At 51.1% G+C, this 20,959-nt stretch overlaps 1 protein-coding gene across 3 annotated transcripts; it reads right to left on the reverse strand.

Moving 5' to 3' along the window:
* Positions 1–3,051: 3,051 nt before the first annotated feature.
* On the reverse strand, positions 3,052–20,720 carry CHTOP (chromatin target of PRMT1). 3 transcript variants are annotated; one of them, XM_060255695.1, is made up of 6 exons: positions 20,500–20,720; positions 14,845–14,925; positions 11,847–11,997; positions 7,746–7,929; positions 6,237–6,374; positions 3,052–4,155 (listed from the first exon to the last, which is right to left on the reverse strand). In XM_060255695.1, the coding sequence occupies exons 2-6, from the start codon at positions 14,907–14,909 to the stop codon at positions 3,953–3,955; spliced, it is 741 nt and encodes a 246-aa protein (XP_060111678.1). In that variant the 5' UTR covers positions 14,910–14,925; positions 20,500–20,720; the 3' UTR covers positions 3,052–3,952. The 3 variants fall into 3 exon arrangements, 2 of the variants coding, with proteins under 2 accessions (XP_060111678.1, XP_060111670.1); XM_060255687.1 differs by having other exon boundaries at positions 7,746–7,932; positions 20,500–20,683; XR_009556230.1 differs by lacking the exon at positions 7,746–7,929 and having other exon boundaries at positions 4,062–4,155; positions 20,500–20,677.
* Positions 20,721–20,959: the final 239 nt, after the last annotated feature.

Raw genomic sequence — 20,959 nt, forward strand, 5'->3', positions numbered from 1 at the left:
CTCCATCAGTTCCAATAACTATCATGTTGGGGTAACTTTGGAGTATACAATAAATGCAACTTTGTTTCAAACAACAAGTCTGCTCATTTGGAAACTTCAATGAACCTTCACTGACAAGAGGGAACATTGGCGGCTATGGGCCACTGCTGCGGACAACAAGCTGGAGGAAGCGGAAATGTTAAAAGTGAGAAAGGAGCCATGGAGCGACAGAAGAATACTGGACGAAACAAGTACAGCAAATAGCTAGATTTGAGTCTGGTAGCACCTTAAAAGACCGGCAAGAAGTTTCAGGCTATGAGCTTTCTCCTCATATGTGCCCCGGAGATCACTACGATCCAGCACACATCTACTGACCGTCTCTGGCCTGAGGGACGTCTGTCTTGCCTCAACGAGGGCCAGGGCTTTTTCAGCCTTGGCCCCAGCCTGGTGGAATCAGCTCCCTCTTGAGATCTGGGCCTCCACATGAATTATCCTTCCGTAGGAAGCTATTCCACCAGGCCTATGGTTGAGGCAGTGGGCGTCCTACTCCCATCGGCTGGCCCTATACCCATCTGTGCTATGACGTAAGTTTATTTTATTCACTATCCTCGGTTCATATAATACGTGCCCAACTGAGGTGCCATTTTATAATTTTATACATGTCGCATCAACCATCGCCAGTGGTCTGACCTAGCCTCAGATCGCAAAGCATGGAGGCACACCATCCACCAGGCTGTCTCTTCTTTTGAGAACGCACGCATAGCTGGTCTTGAGGACAAAAGGAGATTGAGGAAGACTCGCACTGCTACAGCACCAACCCCAAATCAGACTTTTCCCTGCAGCCACTGTGGCCGGACCTGCCTGTCCCACATTGGTCTTGTCAGCCACCAGCGAGCCTGCAGCAGACGTGGACTATTGCACCCTTCTTAAATCTTCGTTCGCGAAGTCAAACCGAGAGAATCTGTTACAGGGCTTTTTTTTTGTAGAAAAGACCAGCAGGAACTCATTTTCATATCAGGCCACACTCCTTGACATCACCTTTGTTTAGTAGAGGGCTTTGTTGTAGAAAAAGCCAGCAGCTCATTTGCATGTTAGGCCACATCCCCGATGCCAAGCCAGCCGAACTGCGTTTCTGCTCGAAGAAAGCCCTGATCTGTTGTTATCTGTCTGGTTTTAACTGTTTTACACTGCTTTTAGAATGTTATTATCCACCCTGAGCCCATCCTTGGGAAAGCGCGAACTAGGGGTTTTAGTGGATCATACGCTGAATGTGAGTCAACAGTGTGATGCGGTGGCTAAAAAGGCAAATGCAAACTTGGGCTGTATCAATAGAAGTATAGTATCCAGATCATGTGATGTGATGGTATCGCTTTACTCTGCTCTGGTAAGACCTCACCACCTGCAGTATTGTGTTCAGTTTTGGGCACCATATTTTAAGGATGTAGACAAGCTGGAACGGGTCCAGAGGAGAGCGATGAAGATGGTGAGGAGTCTGGAGACCAAGTCCCATGAGGAAAGGTTGAGGGAGCTGGGCATGTTTAGCCTGGAGACGAGGCAGCTGAGAGGTGATATGATCACCATCTTCAAGGATTTGAAGGGCTGTCATAGAGAGGATGGTGTGGAATTGTTTTCTGTGGCTCCAGAAGGTCGGACCAGAATCAGTGGGTTGAAATTAAATCAAGAGTTTACGGCTCAACATTAGGAAGAACTTCCTGGCTGTTAAGAGCGGTTCCTCAGTGGAACAGGTTTCCTCGGGAGGTGGTGGGCTCTCCTTCCTTGGAGGTTTTGAAACAAAAGCTAGATGGCCATCTGACAGCAATGAGGATCCTGTGAATTTAGGGGGAGGTGTCTGTGAGTTTCCTGCATTGTGCGGGGGGGTTGGACTAGATGACCCTGAGGTCCCTTCCAACTCTTTTGATTCTATAAATTACCTAAAATAATAAGAAACAAAGCTCTTCTTGTCAGAGTCTGGCTTTCAAACGCAAACCCTCTAAAAATCTGACCGGTCTCTTTACGGAAGTACTGGGCTCAAATCTAGTACTGATCTTACAGCAGGGCCCACACGGCCACCCTCTGAAAGGAGGCTGAAGGGCTCCAAAGACCTTTGCGCGCAGGGGGAGGATTTGGTCGAAGAGTCAAGCCCATTTTGTAACCGCTGTCCGTAGAAGGCGAAACAGAAGGCTGTCCGCGGAGTAGGAAGGGGCTACAGGGGCCATCTAGTCCAACCTTCTGCTCGGTACAGGATTAAGCCCAGAGCATCCCTGACAAAGGTTCGTCCGGCTGCTGCTTAAAGGCTGCCAGGGAGAGGGGAGCTCGCCACCTTCCTAGATAGCCCATTCCACGGTTGAACAACTCCCGCTGTAAATCGTTTCCCTATCCAGCCGGTACCTTCCCACCCTTAATTTAAACCCACGATTGCGAGTCCTCTCCTCTGTTGTCGACAGGAACAGCTCCTTGCTCTTCTCTTAAGGGGAAAGGAAAGGTCCCTTATGCAAGCACCGGTTGTTTCCGACTCTGGGGTGACGTTGCTTTCACGATGTTTTCATGGCAGGTTTTTTACGGGGTGGTTTGCCGTTGCCTTCCCCAGTCATCTACGCTTTCCGTCCAGCAAACTGGGGACTCATTGGACCGACCTCGGAAGGCTGAGTCAACCTTGAGCTGGCTACCTGAAAACCCAGAGATTGAACTCAGATTGTGAGCAGAGCTTAGGACTGCAGTACTGCAGCATTAACCCTCTGCGCCACGGGGCTCTCTAAGGGCCAGCCCTTCAAATATTCAAAAGACAGCCATCATGTCCCCCACTCAACTTCCTCTTCTCCGGACTGAGCGTTCCCAAGCCTTTCCTCCCAGGGTTTGGTCTCCAGGCCCCCGATCATCCCCATCGCTCATCCTCTGCGCCCGCTCCACTCCGCATCCTTTTTTGAAGTGAGGCCTCCTGAACTGCACACGACACTCCAGGTGTGGCCTGATCGATGCTGTATACAGCAGGGACTGCGACCTCTTGCGATGATGGCCTTCTCGCAAACGCTGAACTAACTCGGCCGCGGATGCTCAAATAAAGAAGCGGCACGCTCAAAGTCACAAATTATTATTTTTCTTTGCGGTTTTGTTTTACAGTGAACCAGAGAATACAGGATGCTCTTCGCGCCGGAACAGAACAGGATTTAAAAAAAAAAAAAACCTACGAGAAATCTTCGTGGCAGAACCGAACCAACGGTGTGGTATCCTGAACGCAAATCCAGCTGGCGGGCTGGAAACGAGAGTGGCGATGCGAAGGAGAGGGTAGCTGTAAAGTTCAGAGACTCTGTTTGGCTGCATCACGGTTTGAGAACTCAACTTTAAAAAAAAAATTGGTAAGGCAGAGGGAAGGCGAAGGAGGGAGGTTGTGGCTCTAGCTAGCCTGTCCGAACACGGAGGGATCGGTGGGCGGAAAAAGGTGAAGACGGCAGACACGAGAGCCGCTGCTGGGAAATCCAACCGGTAAAGCAGCTGCCATCGCCTCGAGGTCACAGTTCATCAGCACCAGAGCCCTTCCTTCTGCAGCGAGGCTTTGTGTGTGTGTATGTATGTGTGTGTGGAGAAAAGAAAGAGCTGTGACACATGCAAGGTTTCCCTGCTTTATAGGGAAGGGAAGGGGAGGGCGGATTACAGCTCAGCACTTTCGCTTCACCGAGCAACCTGGGGACGGCAGGTCGAGTCACATTCATGTTCCAAGCTAAGAAACATTTGTATATATTTATGTAAAAAAACAACTCCCCCCCCCCCCACAATTTGTACAACAGCAGAGTATCAAAATGTAAAAGGAACACGTTAAAGTTGTAGCTCCTGCCCCTCCCCACCCCTCAGGCTGGCAAGGCCCCCCCCGCCCCTGACGCTTCGCCTGATCAGCCGTGGCTGTTCATGGCTTACAGAAGGGGCGGTGGGGAGGAAAACAGACAAGACTATCTCAACAGGGGCCTCCGGGCAGCAGGCGTCAGTCGTTGGCTTCTGGGTCTGTTTGGGCCATGTAGGCGTCTAGCTCGGCATCCAGGTGTCCTTTCGTTTTGGACATGTAGGCGTCCAGTTGGTTGTCCAGCTGCTCCTTGGTCAGGGCCGGGCGGGCGGAGCCTCTGCCTCGCCCTCTGCCTCTCCCGCGGCCCCCGAAGCCGCCTCTGCCCCGGCCTGCCATGCCGCGACCTGGTGGGGAGGGAACAAGAGGGGTTGGTTTTCTGACTGTGCTGGTCTGACAGCTGATACACATGCCTTGTCCTCATGCGAGGGACTCCGGGCTGCCCTAGTTTTTAATTCTGTGTGCGCGTGGGAACTCTGAGGCTGGAGTCCCCAAACGTTCGGAGCCTGAAGGCACCTTTGGAATCCGGACAATGCACGGTGGACGCAGCCGCAAAATGGCTGCTGCAGGAGGTGGAGCCAGCCGCAAAATGGCTGCTGCTGGAGGCGGAGCCAGCCACAAAATGGCTGCTGCAGGAGGCGGAGCCAGCCACAAAATAATAATAATAATAATAATAATAATAATAATAATAATAATAATAATAATAATAATAATAATAATAATTTTTTATTTCTATCCCGCCCTCCCCGCCGGGGCAGGCTCAGGGCGGCTCACAACATAAAATGGCTCAAGGGAAAGTTTTGTTTAGCTGCAAGCTGTTTTGTGAACGGGAGATCTGTCTGGTTGGATGCACGGTGGACGCAGCCGCAAAATGGCTGCTGCAGGAGGTGGAGCCAGCCGCAAAATGGCTGCTGCAGGAGGTGGAGCCAGCCACAAAATGGCTGCCGCAGCTCACTTTCAGTCAAGATTATTCCACAGCACCAACAATCTCACTGAACTAACATAACTGAAACCAGAAACATCAGAATAATCAGAACATCAACGAGCATCTTGGACTTTTAATGACTATAAAAATGTATGGAAATGATTTTATTGTATATTCTGTTCTTTAATTTTATGTTGCTTTTATAATGCCGAGCCCGTTAGGGGAGGGCGGGATATAAATCTGATTAAATAAATAAAAGCTTTGTGCTGTGGTGGCAGCTGCTGCCACGCAACGCTCAAAAAACAAACCAACCCTGCACAGCCAGTTGGATCGCCAATGTTCAATCAGAGGCCTCGCTGGGCAAAAGTCCCACCCACTTTCTGAAAATGCTTGACGGGTGTCAGGAAATGTGCTGGGGCTCCCTGATGTACGGTAAAGCATGTAAAGTGCAAAAAAGGGCAACGGGAATGATTAAAGGGTTGGAACCCTTTCCCTATGAAGAAAGGTTAAAACGTTTGGGGCTCTTTAGCTTGGAGAAACGTCGACTGCGGGGTGACATGATAGAGGTTTACAAGATTATGCACGGGATGGAGAAAGTAGAGAAAGAAGTACTTTTCTCCCTTTCGCACAATACGAGAACTCGTGGGCATTCAATGAAATTGCTGAGCAGTCGGGTTAAAACAGATAAAAGGAAGTACTTCTTCACCCAAAGGGCGATGAACACGTGGGTGCTGCCAGCTACAGGCATAGACAGTTTCAAGAGGGGTTGAATAAACATCTGGAGCAGAGGTCTATCAGTGACTATTAGCCACGGGGTATAGATAGAGCTCTGTATTCTTGGTGCTTGGGGGGGGGGCACAGTAGGAGGGCTTCTAGTGTCCTGGCCCCACTGATCGACCTCCGAATGGCACTTGGGGGTTTTTTGGCCACTGGGTGACACAGAGTGTTGGACTGAGAGGGCCATTGGCCTGATCCAATATGGCTTCTCTTACGTTCGCTGACGAAGGCCCTAAGTCAGTTGCTGCCCCCCCCCTCGCACCCCGATATCTGCTCCTCCCTGAGAACGAGAAACTATTCTGGCCCATGCCATAAGCAGTGTTCCCTCTAAGCTGAGCTAGCTCACAGATTTTTAGCCTCCAGCTCACACATTTTTGTCTTAGCTCCGGAAGGACGACCCCAGAGCATACTAATTTATGCAGTAGCCCACAGCTTTAATGCCAGTAGCTCACAAAGTAGAATTTTTGCTCACAAGGCTCTGCAGCTTAGAGGGAAGCATAAGATATTATCTACTAAACCCACAGGTGGGTTTTTGTAGCGTATATCAGGGGTGGCCAACGGTAGCTCTCCAGATGTTTTTTGCCTACAACTCCCATCAGCCCCAGCCATGCTGGCTGGGGCAGATGGGAGTTGTAGGCAAAAAAAAAACCATCTGGAGAGCTACCGTTGGCTACCCCTGGCGTATATGATGGTGCCGTTCCCACCCTTTGAGCCCATTCCACTCACCTCTGCCTCCGATTCCGCCACGCCCCATGGGGCCTCTGCTGAGCCCACCTCTTCCAGGCCCTCCGCGCCCTCTGAGGCCTCCTCTTCTCAGGCCTATCCTAGGAGAGAGGCCACGCCCGCCCCGAAGTAAACTTTGTCCTTTAATAAGATAGGAGAGAGAGAGAGAGGGAACGAACAAGTGAGCTGATTTCAGAGACTCAAACGGGGGTATTTCCACTTAATGCAATGATTTAAAGCAGTGCCTCAGGAACCAGGAACCAGTTTTGTGGAAGACAATTTTTCCACGGACCAGTGGGGGTGCTGGGGTTTTGGCTGCCCTCACACCCCATCCCTGTCCCCCCCCCCCATGGAGGTCTTTAAATGAGGGGTAAGCGACGGTCACTGCCACGCTGCCCCTTCGACCCGCCCGGGATGTAGGCGAATCAAAGAGGCGGGGCTTCGGAGTGTAGCTGCACTGCCTCTTCGGTCCACCTGGGCGGGCGAAAGGTGCCGTGCGGTGCCTCTGCCTCACTCTGTGGCCCGGTCGCTAACAGGCCACGGACCGGTCCGCAGCCCAGGGGTTGGGGACCTGTGTTTTAAAGGACTGAATATTGGGGGTTTTGGAAAAACTCATGCAATAGGATTTGTATTTTTAAATTTGTCTTTGAAAATTCTCTTTTGGATTCTTAGCTTCTTCACCGATCCTGAAACCTGCAACCACAAAGACTAGAAGATTCCAACTCTTAGCCTGTAAAATGCAAAGTGAAGGGGCTCAGTTTGCCTTAGGGCCACGCGGGAAAGGGGGAGGGAATTTAACTTGACGCCAGGTACACTGCCTTGTTGGCATTTTTCTCTTTGAAGGGTGGTGCTTTCCCCCCCTCAGAGGTTCAAGGGTTAAACCTTCTCTCCTTTCAGGCACAGCCTCAAGGCAAATTGAGGCTCTACAAGTTTGCAATTTGCATTTCATGGACTCCTGTTTCAGCTGTTACCCCTCCACCTGCTGCTAGCCACACGTGCGTTTCTCAAATATTGCTGAACGCTACTGAAAAACAAAAAGTGTGGTACTGGAACTATGCCAAGTAAGAACACAGACCTATTCTGAATCAGCTGGGAGAAACGGAGATGTATTCGGAAGACAACAAGTCTCCTGAAAGGGTGCTTCTTGAAAAGCACCTAAGCCGAGGGTGGCCCAAACTGTGCCTCTTTCACACACATTGTGTGGCTCTCAAAGCCCCCAACACCCTTGTCGGCTGGCTTGCAGAAGGCATCTGTCTCTTTACAGCACTCTGCTAAGTCAGCTGGCGGCTTGGAGAATGCATTGAAAATTAAAGTTGCGTTCTTTCCACCTCCCCCATTTTCTTTCTTTCTTTCCCTCCCACATCTGACGCTTGTGTCTTGTAGCTCTCAAACATCCAACATTCATTCTCTGTGGCTCTCACCTTAAGCAAGTTTGGCCACCCCTGATTTAAGCCATCAACTCAGGCATCATGCGGGTACGTGCTGGGTCCTTTTAAAGCCGCGCACGCTCACCTCTGAGGGGAATTCCTCCCCGTAGCAACGCTCTCGCTCCACGCCCGCCGCGCATGGCTCCTCGGGGCAGTCCTCTCTGACCCATGGGCAGCCCTCGGGCCCCTAGCATTCCGCGAGCCAGAGGTCCCGCCGGTCGGCCCAAGCGCGCTTGGATGTTGCTCTTCCCCAGGCGTTGTTTCAAGCTCTTCTGAAAGAAGAGAGAGTTAAAACAGGGGGAAAGCCCCACGCAAACCAACCAGCACGGAGGTGTAGGCTGTGGAGAAGGGGCAGGAAAGTGGAGGAAAGAGAGTCAGGGCGGAAACAACAGTCGGCTATTAAACCCTTAAACCCTAAAGGGAGAAATCCAGATCTTGGGTCTGGGTAAGCGGAGCTCAGAGTGCTGATTAATGGAAACTGAAGCCAGGTCCAGGATGTCTCAATGGACGTACCTCAACGCAGATAATTTCATCGCCGGCATAATGCATACCGGACAATTAAGTTTCCGGTCTTCAGAGGTCGTTTTGTAGGAAAATAGGCGGAGCTCATTAGCATTTGCTACCTACCCCCCACCAGCCAAAAGCAACCCAACGCAAGAAAGGAGAGCCCCAGGCGAGCGAGGCCTGCTTGGATTGGCTAGAGGTCCAGCCAGCCCAAGCAGGCCTCGCTCTCCTGGGGCTCTCCTGGGTGCCCCGCCCCGGTCAAAAGGCCAGACAAACTACCTGCCGCCCAAAATCACACACGGGCTTCTCCAGGGGTTAATGAGAGCTGCTGGGGGTGTGGCAAAGCCCCTGGTGGCTGACCGGCTGCCTGCTCTCCTAATCCTGGGATTGTTATGCAGCTGCACCCCCTATTCAGTGGACAAGGTAGGTGGGGAGGAGGGGGGGGGGAACCCTCAGAAAGGTTCAGGAGCTGTGCTCCTGTGAGCTCCTCCCGAATCTGAGGCCTGCCGGTCTTTGATACATAAATCGAACGCAGTGTGCTAGCAGACACAGCAATAGCTAGTTAGAAGAAGGAGAAGACGACTGCAGATTTATACCCCGCCCTTCTCTCTGAATCAGAGACTCAAAGCGGCATACAATCGCCTACATCTTCTCCCCCCACCACGGAGGTTGCCCGTTGTGGGGGAGGAAGGTAAAGGAGATTGTGAGCCACTCTGAGCGGAGGGCGGGAGATAAATCCAATATCGTCGTCGTCTTCCCTTAAGCATCAAATGCTTCACGTACCGATAGCATCACCTGATGTCTTTTAAAGAGACAACAGGCTGGCAAAGGCACCCAGGAAAGCCCCTGTGGGGCGGCTCAGATGCAGTTTTCCTTACCGAGGTCAGTTTCTTTAAACAGGACGCTGATTTCTCTTGGCTCTATAAAGAGGCTGGGCACCGTCGGAAAGGCGACTTGCTTCCAGCTGTACACAACGGTCTGACCGCGCATCACTTCCTTTGGGCAGCTAACTTCTCACTGGCAAAACTATGCTGCCGCTTACGCTGCCAACGGATGCTAAGGACACCCACAAATACAGGCTTTTCGCACGGGCGGAAAAAAGGATCGTAGAATCGTAAGAGTCGGAAGGGACCTCCAGGCTCATCTAGTCCAGCCCCTGCCCAATGCAGGAAACTCACAACTAAAGGCAAAGGGAGTCCTCTGTGCAAGCACCAGTCATTTCCGACTCTGGGGCGATGTCGCATCACGATGTTTTCCCGGCAGACTTTTTACGGGGTGGTTTGCCATCGCCTTCCCCAGTCATCTGTACTCCACTCCTCCCCACCCCCAGCAAGCTGGGTACTCCTTTTACTGACCTCGGAAGGATGGAAGGCTGAGTCAACCTTCAGCCGGCTACCTGAACCCAGTTTCCACCGGGATTGAACTCAGGTCGTGAGCAGAGAACTCAAACTGCAGCACTGCAGCTTTACCATGCTAGGCCAAGGGGCTCTAACTCACAAACCCCTCCCCCTAAATTCACAGGATCCTCATTGCTGTCAGGGGGCCATCTAGCCTCTGTTTAAAAACCTCCAAGGGAGGAGAGCCCACCACCTCCCGAGGAAGCCTGTTCCACTGAGGAACCGCTCTAACGCTCAGGAAGTTCTTCCTAACGTTGAGCTGGAAACTCTTTTGATTTAATTTCAACCTGCTGGTTCTGGTCCTTCCTTCCGGAGCCACAGAAAACAATTCCACACCCTCCTCTATATGACAGCCCTTCAGACAGATGCTTCTGCTGCCCTCAGAAATCTCTCGGGGTCCAGCCGAATCACACTATTTGTCTAAGTGTTGGTAACACCATTCCAGCCATGCGGCCAGTCCCTTTAGGGCTTCCGCACCGCATGCTAGAGGACTGACGTGGAGTGCTATATTTAATCACCACTGCATCCAACCAGGCAGATCTCCCGTTCACAAAACAGCTTGCAGCTAAACAAAACTTTCCCTTGAGCAGAGATTTCTTTTCCATCTCGGGAGACTGAAAGAAGCTGCTCTCTTAAAGCTGCGGTACTGCAGTCCGAGCTCTCTGCTCACGACTTGAGTTCGAACCCGGCGGAAGCTGGGTTCAGGGTAGCCGGCTCAAGGTTGACTCAGCCTTCCAACCTTCCGAGGTCGGTCAAATGAGGACCCAGCTTGCTGGGGGGGGGGGGGGGGAAGTGTAGATTACTGGGGAAGGCGATGGCAAACCACCCCGTAAAAAGTCTGCCGTGAAAATGTCGTGATGCGACATCGCCCCAGAGTCAGAAACGTCTCTGCACAGGGGGGACTACCTTTACCTTTTTAAATACTCCTTCATATCCTGGCTTGGACAACAGAATCTCAAAACTGCCGACAACAGGGCAAAATAAGAAAACAATTATTTATAAAACAAAAGAAACCCCTCAAACCAGCTGAAAAAGGAAGGTTTCATAGCCTCTTCTGAAGAAGACGACGACACTGGATTTATATTCTGCCCTCCGCTCAAGAGTCTCAGAGCGGCTCACAATCTCCTTTCCCTTCCTCCCCCACAACAGACACCCTGTGAGGTAGATGAAGACATTGGATTTATATCCCGCCCCCCACTCCAAAGAGTCTCAGAACAGCTCACAATCTCCTTTACCTTCCTCCCCCACAACAGACACCCTGTGGGGTAAATGAAGATATTGGATTTATATCCCGCCTTCCACTCCAAAGAGTCTCAGAGCGGCTCATAATCTCCTATACCTTCCTCCCCCACAACAGACACCCTGTGAGGTAGATGAAGATATTGGATTTATATCCCACCCTCCACTCCGAAGAGTCTCAGAGCGGCTCACCATCTCCTTTATCTCCCTCCCCCACAACAGACACCCTGTGAGGTGGGTGGGGCTGGAGAGGGCTCTCCCAGCAGCTGCCCTTTCAAGGACAACCTCTGCCAGAGCTATGGCTGACCCAAAGGCCATGCCAGCAGGTGCAAGTGGAGGAGTGGGGGAATCAAACCCAATTCTCGCAGATAAGAGTCTGCGCACTTAACCACTGCACCAAACTGAAAAAGGCTAGCAGGGATAAACAATTCCTCAGGGGTTAGTACTGAAATGGAAGACCACCATGGAATTCCATGGACTCTGAGCAGAGGCAGGCGACGGCAAACCATCTCTGAAAGACTCTTGTCTTGGACATCCTACTGGGGGCACTTGAGGATGGCGTGGAGTTATTTCCGTTGTCAGACCAGAACCAACAGGTTGAAATTAAACAACAAATGAGTTTGACACCCCTTGCTTAGACCCTGACCCTAACCCCTTGCTTAGAGCAGGGGTGGCCAACAGTAGCTCTCCAGATGGGTTTTTTTGCCTACAATGGCCAATGACTGGGGCTGATGGGAGTTGTAGGCAAAAACAAACCAACAAACATCTGCAGAGCTACCGTTGGTCACCCCCGGCTTAGAGGGCGCATCGATCCTAACAGGCTCAGCTGCCCTGGCTTCGAGCTCTTACATCCAGAAACTCTTCCGCTCCTCGTGCCCTGCAAGGGTAGACTGCCTCTGAACCAGGAGGTTCTACACTTCGGCTGAGAGGCCTACCGCCCGTGGACTGAGATAACCCCTCCGTTGTTCTCTCACGCCAGCCCCCCCCCCCCCGCCTCAAACATCCCCGGCCGCTCAGTCCCAGGGGGTTCCCTGCCCCGCTCTCACCTGCTTGAGCTTCAAGGCGGCCTGCACAGAAGGCCTGTTCTCCATCTGCTGGGCCAGCCTCCTGTTGCGGGCGCTGGCTAGCTGCTGCTGCTGCATAGTGGCGCGAATGTTGACGGGGATCGGCTGTTTGTTCTTCAGCATGTTAGTGAAGCTTCAAGGTCGAACAAAACGGGGGGTGGTTTAAATGAAAGAGGTTTATTACAAAGCATTTCAATCGGCATTTCGCGGCCCTTAAGAGCGGGCAGCCGCGTCCCACGGGCCTTTTTTTTTAAAAACGCGACAACGTGGTACACGCTTAGCGCCGCGCAGCCAACGAGCGACGCGTTTTTCCTTGGTTTTTTTTTTTTTTTTTTCAGGAAACGTGCAAGGACGGGACACTCAGAAGGTGCGGATTAGGCGCAGCGTTATTAAAACCAGAAGCTGAAAAATCTGCGTTTCGGAAAGGCAGAGATGAAAAACGTGAAGCAGTAAGCAGAGATGGAGACAAGAGAAGCGGGGTGGGTGAGTGGGAGAGAGAGAGATAGGAAGAATAGTGCCAATTGAAAGACCGCAAGCTGCCAAGACAGGGTGTTTACAGGGGCAAGTTGTTAAAATCAAGCAGTGTTGGAACCACAAGGCTGGGATATTCTAAGTCTGGAAGACTGGCCCTAGTCAAACTTTTATACCAGGTCACGACCTAGTTAAAAGACCTCAGAGGACTGCAACTCCCAGGGTTACTTGAGAGGGAGGAACGGACTGAGAATTAACATGCTTCAAGAAAGAAGGATTACTTTACATACCCCGCTTCTCTCTATCCTGAGGAGTCTCAAAGTGGCTAACAACTGCCTTCCCTTCCTCTTCCCACAAGAGACGCTTTGTGAGGTAGGTGGGGCTGAGAGAGCTCTGAGAGGACTGTGACTGGCCCAAGGTCACCCAGCAGGCCTCGTGTGGAGGAAGAGGAGAGGGGAATCAAGCCCAGTCCTCCAGATTAGAATCAGCCTGATTTCAGTAGGCCTAATTTCAGCTTCACTGTTGGGGCCAACGTTTTTTTAATACAGTGTCAATAACTAAGCACTTGAGCTCAACAGGAATGCTGCACCAAGGAATTAGGTTGGGCAACTCTTCCTGTACTACACTCCTTCCCTTCCTCTTGCCACAACAGACACCCTTGTGAGGTAGGTGGGGCTGAGAGGGCTCTCCTGAGAACTGAGAACAGGTTAAAACGGATAAAAGGAAGTCCTTCTTCACCCAAAGAGTTATTAACATGTGGAATTCACTGCCACAGGAGGTGGCGGCGGCTACAAGCATAGCCAGCTTCAAGAGGAGCAGAGGTCCATCAGTGGCTATTAGCCACAGTGTGTGTATATATGTGTGTATATCTATATATATCTTTTTTAGCCACTGTGTGACACAGAGTGTTGGACTGGATGGGCCATTGGCCTGATCCAACATGGCTTCTCTTATGTTCTTATGTGACACAGAGTGTTGGACTGGAGGGGCCATTGGCCTGATCCAACATGGCTTCTCTTCTGTTCTTATGTGACACAGAGTATTGGACTGGAGGGGCCATTGGCCTGATCCAACATGGCTTCTCTGATGTTCTTATGTGACACAGAGTATTGGACTGGAGGGGCCACTGGCCTGATCCAACATGGCTTCTCTGATGTTCTTATGTGACACAGAGTATTGGACTGGAGGGGCCATTGGCCTGATCCAACATGGCTTCTCTGATGTTCTTATGTGACACAGAGTGTTGGACTGGAGGGGCCATTGGCCTGATCCAACATGGCTTCTCTTCTGTTCTTATGTGACACAGAGTGTTGGACTGGAGGGGCCACTGGCCTGATCCAACATGGCTTCTCTTCTGTTCTTATGTGACACAGAGTGTTGGACTGGAGGGGCCACTGGCCTGATCCAACATGGCTTCTCTGATGTTCTTATGTGACACAGAGTATTGGACTGGAGGGGCCATTGGCCTGATCCAACATGGCTTCTCTGATGTTCTTATGTGACACAGAGTGTTGGACTGGAGGGGCCATTGGCCTGATCCAACATGGCTTCTCTTCTGTTCTTATGTGACACAGAGTGTTGGACTGGAGGGGCCACTGGCCTGATCCAACATGGCTTCTCTTCTGTTCTTATGTGACACAGAGTGTTGGACTGGAGGGGCCACTGGCCTGATCCAACATGGCTTCTCTTATGTTCTTATGCCCTTGTAAGAACAGCTCTGAGAGAACTTGTGCCTGACCCAAGGTCGCTCCAGCATGTGGAGGAGTGGGAGAATCACGCTCCACTCTGAAGCCAGCGGCAAGCAGCAGACGAAGGGGGGAACCAGCGACTTTAAGAAACCCAACTCTATCAATCTGTGAAGGGGGGGGGGGTGTCGCATAGATGGAGAATAGTCGGACAAGTAATCTCACGAACACAAAAGGAAAGGAAAGGAATAAGTAAAAAAAAAAAAAAAGAGCGGGCATGCAACAGGAAAGGAAGCAGACGCTGGATGAAGCGGAGCTCTTGCCTCTTACAAGGTCCAAGGCGGGCGGCCAAGGAGCCTTCGGGCTGATCAGAGTGGCCAGCTCGCCTGCCTCTTACAGGCCAGACCGCACGGGTGTGCGTCTGCCTCGGACACAGCAGCCGGCCTCCTGCAGCTTAGGCAACATGCTACCACGCCGCAGGGTCACCTATGTAACGTGAACGACATGTGGAAGAAAAGGAAAAGCGCTAAGTTTCCCTTTTTTTGTGGAAAAAAAAAAGAGCACACATCCCACCACATTACGTTTTCAGTGTTACTACGAGACAAGACCACTTTGCCCCTTTTTAACCTCGTGCACCATCGTTTGTTGTGGGATTCCGGGCAGGAGCCAACCGGCAGCTGCCTGTTCCGTTTTGCATCGGGATAGATTTAAAACCAGGGCAAGGACCAGGCTGGTTCTCGATACTCAACACAGTGACAAATAAGCAGAGAGAGGAAAAAAAAAAAATCTTAATGAGCTGTAGTTGGCCGTTGGGGGTTCCTCACCGCTCGTTGAGGGACATCTTGGTGGTGCTCTTGAGCACAACTTTCGGGGCGGACTGCGCAGCCATCTCGGGTCCCCAGAACCTGGAAAGAGGAAAGGGGCAGAGGGTCAAGGAAGGAGAAGACTTTTACGTTTGTACGTCAACCTGCAAAAGGGAATTACTCAAGAGGACCTTGTGCACAGGAAATAGGGTAGCACTGTAATTATGTGGTTCAGAAAGATGCTCGGGATAAAAGTGTAGAAGAAGAAGACTGCAGATTTATACCCCGCCCTTCTCTCTGAATAAGTCTCAGAGCGGCTTACAATCTCCTTAATCGCCTTCTCCCACAACAGACACCCTGTGAGGTGGGTGGGGCTGAGAGAACTCTCCCAGAACCTGCCGTTTCAAGGACAACTCCTACGAGAGCCATGGCTAACCCAAGGCCATTCCAGCAGGTGCCAGTGAAGGAGTGGGGAATCAAACCCGGTTCTCCCAGATAAGAGTCTGTGCACTTAACGGCTACGCCAAACTGGGTACCCACTACATAACTTTTGTATTAGAAGAAGATGGCTGCAGATTTATACCCCGCCCTTCTCGCTGAATCGGAGAGGCTTACAATCTCCTTTGCCTCCCCCCCCACAACAGACACCCTGTGAAGGGGGTGGGGCTGAGAGGGCTCTCCCAGCAGCTGCGAGTGGAGGAGTGGGGAATCAAACTTGGTTCTCCCAGATAAGAGTCTGCGCACTTAACCACTACACCAAACTGGCTGGTCAATATCTATGCTTGGCTTCATCTCTGGTTGCATCCAGATGTCTACAAATCAAACCCTCTCTTGCATGTTCTACTTGGTTGGCTGTCCCAACTTATTCTGCCTTCATTACCAGAGAAAAACATGGGCTATAAATATAAATTAAACTCACAAGAGCCCTGCAGGCATCCCACCGGAATATCTCCTTTAAGTACTGGCTAATCTTGCTTGGTTCCTAGCTGGAGCTAATTAAGCCTCTTACGGATCTGACTCAGACGGCTGGTTCCGTCTACTCCACAGGAACCAATCTGGAGTCCTTTGTTTTACCTCTGGAATGGGATCTCAAGAGAGGCCTTGGTTGTCACAAAGTTTGGTGAACTTAAGAATCGCGTGGCTATATATGCCTTTGACAGTCATTCCATATGAAGCTGCCTTATACTGAATCAGGCCCTGGGCCCATCAAAGTCAGTATTGTCTACTCAGACTGGCAGCTGCTCTCCAGGGTCACCAGCTGAGGTTTTTCACGCCTACTTGCTTGGACCCTTTTTAGTTGGAGATGCTGGGGATTGAACCTGGGACCTTCTGCTTACCAAGCAGATGCTCTGCTACTGAGCCAGAGCCTCTAGCTAGACTGGCAGTGGCTCTCCAGGGTCACCAGCTGAGGTTTTTCACGCCTACTTGCCTGGACCCTTTTTAGTTGGAGATGCTGGGGATTGAACCTGGGACCTTCTGCTTACCAAGCAGATGCTCTGCTACTGAGCCAGAGCCTCTAGCTAGACTGGCAGTGGCTCTCCAGGGTCTCAAGCTGAGGTTTTTCACGCCTACTTGCCTGGATCCTTTTTAGTTGGAGATGCCAGGGATTGAACCTTGGACCTTCTGCTTACCAAGCAGATGCTCTACCACTGAGCCACCTTCCCTCCTCATTTTGGATGAGCATATGGAGCAGAGGTCCATCAGTGACTATTAGTCACAGCATATTGTTGGAACTCTCTGTCTGGGGCAGTGATGCTCTGTGTACTTGGTGCTTGGGGTGGGAGGGTTTCTAGTGTCCTGGCTCCACTGATGGACCTCCTGGTGGCACCTGGGGTTTTTGGCCACTGTGTGACACAGAGTGTTGGACTGGATGGGCCATTAGCCTGATCCAACATGGCTTCTCTTATGTTCTTATGTCTGGGGGCAGTGATGCTCTGTATTCTTGGTGCTTGGGAGGGGCAACAGTGTGAGGACTTCTAGTGTCCTGGCCCCACTGATGGACCTTCTGATGGCACCTGGGTTTTTTTGGCTATTGTGTGACACAAGAGTGTTGGACTGGATGGGCCATTGGCCTGATCCAACATGGCTTCTCTGATGTTCTCATTCCCTTGTCAGAAAATCCGCAATCAGCAGCTGCCCTTCATTCCCAGCATCCTGTCATCAAAGTCCAAATCCTTTCCTCAAGAGCTAGCATGTGCCGACAAAGACCTGGCCCCCATGAATTTGTTTTTTTTAAAGGACTGACCTATTTATTTATTTTAAAAAAAACCATTTAAGTTAAGATGAACCACAACTGAGATAATATAAATACAGATTTTAAAAAACGGATTGTATCTTACAACAGATAAATTAATTCCCAAGCGGTGAAGCCATTAATCGGAACAGCAGAGAAGTTGCTTACCATTCCTATGGGAAAAAATATATTCTCTTCCATGGAGACAACCAAGAAAACCATTTGAGGAGTAATTAAACATGTCCACAGACTCTGAACATCGCAGACTTTGAAAATCATGGCTGATTCAATCTCTGTTCTCATATGAATGCACAGACCTACCTTATATTGAATCTGACCACCACTCCACCAATGTCAGTATTGCCTACTCCAGGGGTGGCCAAACTTGCTTAACGTAAAAGCCACATAAAATAAATCTCAGATGTTTGAGAGCCGCAAGACATGAATGTCAGATGTCTGGGAGGGAGGGACAGAAAGGAAGGAAAATAAACAAGGACGGGGAAGTGGAAAGAGAGCAACTTTAACTTTAATAGCCAGCTTGGCTAGGACAAGTGATTTAAAGAGACAAATGCCTTCTCCAAGCCATCTGATGGGGTGCTGGGGGCTTCAAGAGCCACACAGTATGTGTGAAAGAGCCACTTTTAGCACCAGAGCCACAGTTTGGCCACCCCTGGTCTAGTCAGACTGGCAGTGGCTCTCTATGGTCTCAGGTCTTTCCTATCACCGGACCTTTTCAACTGGAGCTCCCAGGGACTGAGCCTGGGATCTCCCGCATGCCGAAGACCACTGAAGCTCTGTTTATACCTTGCTTTTCTTTCTGGTAGGCACCCAACGTACTCACGTCCTCCATCCCATTCTAAAACAAGCCTGTAAAGTTGGGTTGCCCTGAGTGTGTGTGTGCGAATGGCCTTGAGATATTTAGGAAGCCTCAACAGCAGAGTGGATATTCCTGCATCGTAGCCACATAACAAACCTTTCGGAACTTAAAAACGAAAGAATACGGACCTCTCCCCAGCCTCGAGAACCATCACTTTGCAATGCAGTCAAAATACAGGGTGACCGAACCCCAGTAATCGATAGGATTGTACGGGTGACGAGGCAAGCCTGACTTGAGTTGTAGTAAGTAAACGTCACCAGATAGGGGGAAAGAATTTTCCGTTTACCCCATTTTTTTCCTACATTGGTTCGGATAAGAAATAAACCACGGAAGAGGCCAAGAAAATCAAATTTCCCAGCTCTGCAAGGCTTGCAAGACAATATTGTTTCGGTTAGCTTTTAGCTGAACGACGACCACCACCACAGTATTAGATCCAACTGGATGTCCAAGAACACCTAAATCATACGGAATTAGCACCAAATGGTTTACACTGTTTATTTTAATGTTTAATTTAACTGTTTTTATTGTTATTCTATTATGTTTGAGCTGCCCCTGAGTCTGCTTCAGCGGAGAGGGCGGGATGCAAATCAAACAAACTAAATTAATTAATAGCTTGAGCTATACGGGATGTACCCGGTGTCCAGAAGGCCACTGGGTGCGTACGTAGGAGAAAGTTGGGGAGTTTGAGGGAGCAGAATTAAGAATTCAGGCTGTGGCTCACTGGAAGCTCCTCTGCTTGGCGTGTAATTCCTCACATCTCCAATGAAAAGGATCATGATGAGAAAGATCTCTGCCTGGGACCATTGAGAGGTACTGCTGCTCTGAGTATAGACAACGCTGACCTTGATGGGCTAATGTCCTGATTTGGTATATGGCAGCTTCGCGTGAACACGATAGAGGTCATAGAGCTGAAAATAGGAGTCTAAAGGGGGGGGGGGGGGTAAGGGAACACAAGGAAGACAGCCAGGGAATAGAGATAGGAGTGATAAAGTGGCCAGCCTCCTGGTGGTAGCTGAAGATCTCCCAGGATTACAACTGACCTCCAGGCAACAAAGATCGGTTCACCTGGAGAAAATGGCTACTCTGGAAGGTGGACGATCGCGTTATACCTGCTGAGGTGCCTCCCCAAACCTCTCCCCTAAAATCACCAGGTACTTCCCAACCCAGAGCTGACAGCCCTAGCGAGGATATGAGAGCCAGTTTGGTGTAGTGCAGGCATGGCCAAACTTGCTCTTTCACACATACTGTGTGGCTCTTGAAGCCCCCCCCTCTGCTCTGTTGGCTGCTTGGAGAAGGCATTTCTCTCTTTAAATCACTAATCCAAGCCAAGCCAGCTGATGGCATGGAAATGCATTTGAAGTTAAAAGTTGCTTTCTTTCCACCTCTAGCTCCCTCCCCCCATCTATTTGCTTTCTTTCCACCTTTGTTTCCTTCCTGTCTCGTGGCTCTCAAACATCTGATGTTCATATCTTGTGGCTCTCAGACATCTGATGCTTTTTTCTATATGGCTCTTACGTAAAGCAAGTTTGGCCACCCCTGGTGTAGTGCTTAAGTGTGTGGACTCTTATATGGGAGAACCGGGTTTGATTCCCCACTCCTCTTCCTGCACCTGCTGGAATGGTCTCAGGTCAGCCATAGTTCTCGTAGGAGTTGTCCCTGAAAGGGCAGCTGCTGCAAGAGCTCTCTCAGCACCACCTAACAGGGTGTCTGTTGTGGGGAGGTAAAGGAGATTGTGACCGCTCTGAGATTCACAGTATAGGGCGGGGTATAAATCCAGTATCGTCTTATATAAAGAATGAGGGAAATGGTTTGGGAAGTCAGGGAGAGCAACCCAGTAAAGTATTGGAGGCCAAGGAGAAAGAGGCAGGACAAACCCAAAAGGGAGCGGTGGAAATAAGAGCACATGGACGCCAGTGGGGGAATAAACCCAAATCCTGGGGCTCTCCAAGGAATGGAAGGATCCCCCTTGTGTTAAACTTGCTTAACATAAGAGCCACATAGAATAAAAGTCAGATGTTTGAGAGTTGCACGACAGGAAGGAGGGAAGGAAAACTGATGGGGGAGAGAGAGAGAGGTGGAAAGCAAGCAACTTTAACTGTAAATGCATTCTCCAAGCTTTGGAGCAATGATTTAAAGAGAGAATGGCCTCCTCAAAGTTGTCCAACAGGGCAGTGGAGACTTCAAGAGCCACACAATCCGTGTGAAAGAGCCACAGTTTGGCAGCCCGGGCTCTCTTTTGTAGCAGGAATTCCTTTGCATATTAGGCCACACCCCTCCGATGTAGCCAATCCTCCAAGAGCTTATGGCAGGCCCTGTAATCAATTGGAGGATTGGCTACATCGGAGGGGTGTGGCCTAATATGCAAAGAAGTTCCTGCTACAAGAAAGACCCTGGTTGGCCACCCCTGCCCCGGCCTATCAGCAAAGCCCCACCCCTCAAGCCAAGCCCCGCCCAGAACCGCCAGCCCCTTCCCCTGAGGGGTATAGCCCCGCCCTCCGTCATCCGGGGCCTTGCTCTTTCTCCCCCTCCCCCTCCGCCGGGCTTCTCCGACCCCCACATGGCTCACCGTCGGGGGCGGGACTGGCTCTGCTCCGTCGGTTGTGGTGGCGGCGGCGGCGGGAGGCTAGGCTCAGTCTGGCCCCCGCCCTCAGGCGCCCTGAATGCGAAGTGCGGGATGGTGGCGGCGACTCCGAGCCCGGCTTCAGCGGCCTCCCCTCTCTACTCCACGTCCCCCCTCACAGGAACCCGGCAAAATGGCGCCGCGTTCCTCGCCGGCTTTGCGCCTGCGCCGAGGCTTCGCGGCGCAAGCGCACAAGGGAGCGGATGAAGGGGCCGGCTGTTGAGAGCGGTTGGGACGTCCGAGGGAGGGATCAGCGTTCGCTTCCAATCGGATGCCGCGGTTCGAGGAGGGGGGCGGGGCCGGGAGTGGGTGATGGACAAGCTACGGTTGCTGTCGCCGAGCGACGCGCGCGCGCTGAGGGGGAGGAGTTTCGTTGGCAACGGGCGGGATGGGGGTGCGGCCTTCT

The sequence above is a fragment of the Heteronotia binoei genome, chromosome 1 (genome assembly GCF_032191835.1).
Source record: "Heteronotia binoei isolate CCM8104 ecotype False Entrance Well chromosome 1, APGP_CSIRO_Hbin_v1, whole genome shotgun sequence".
NCBI lineage: Eukaryota > Metazoa > Chordata > Lepidosauria > Squamata > Gekkonidae > Heteronotia > Heteronotia binoei.

What these genes read in the sequence shown, in the direction of transcription:
- CHTOP (XM_060255687.1), bottom strand. Translation starts at nt 14,909, where the DNA reads ATGGCTGCGCAGTCCGCCCCGAAAGTTGTGCTCAAGAGCACCACCAAG. An exon ending in AAGATGTCCCTCAACGAGCG is followed by an intron (nt 11,998 to 14,844) that starts GTGAGGAACCCC and finishes TCGACCTTGAAG; the next exon opens with CTTCACTAACATGCTGAAGA. An exon ending in TGGCGGAATCGGAGGCAGAG is followed by an intron (nt 4,156 to 6,236) that starts GTGAGTGGAATG and finishes CCTCCCCACCAG; the next exon opens with GTCGCGGCATGGCAGGCCGG.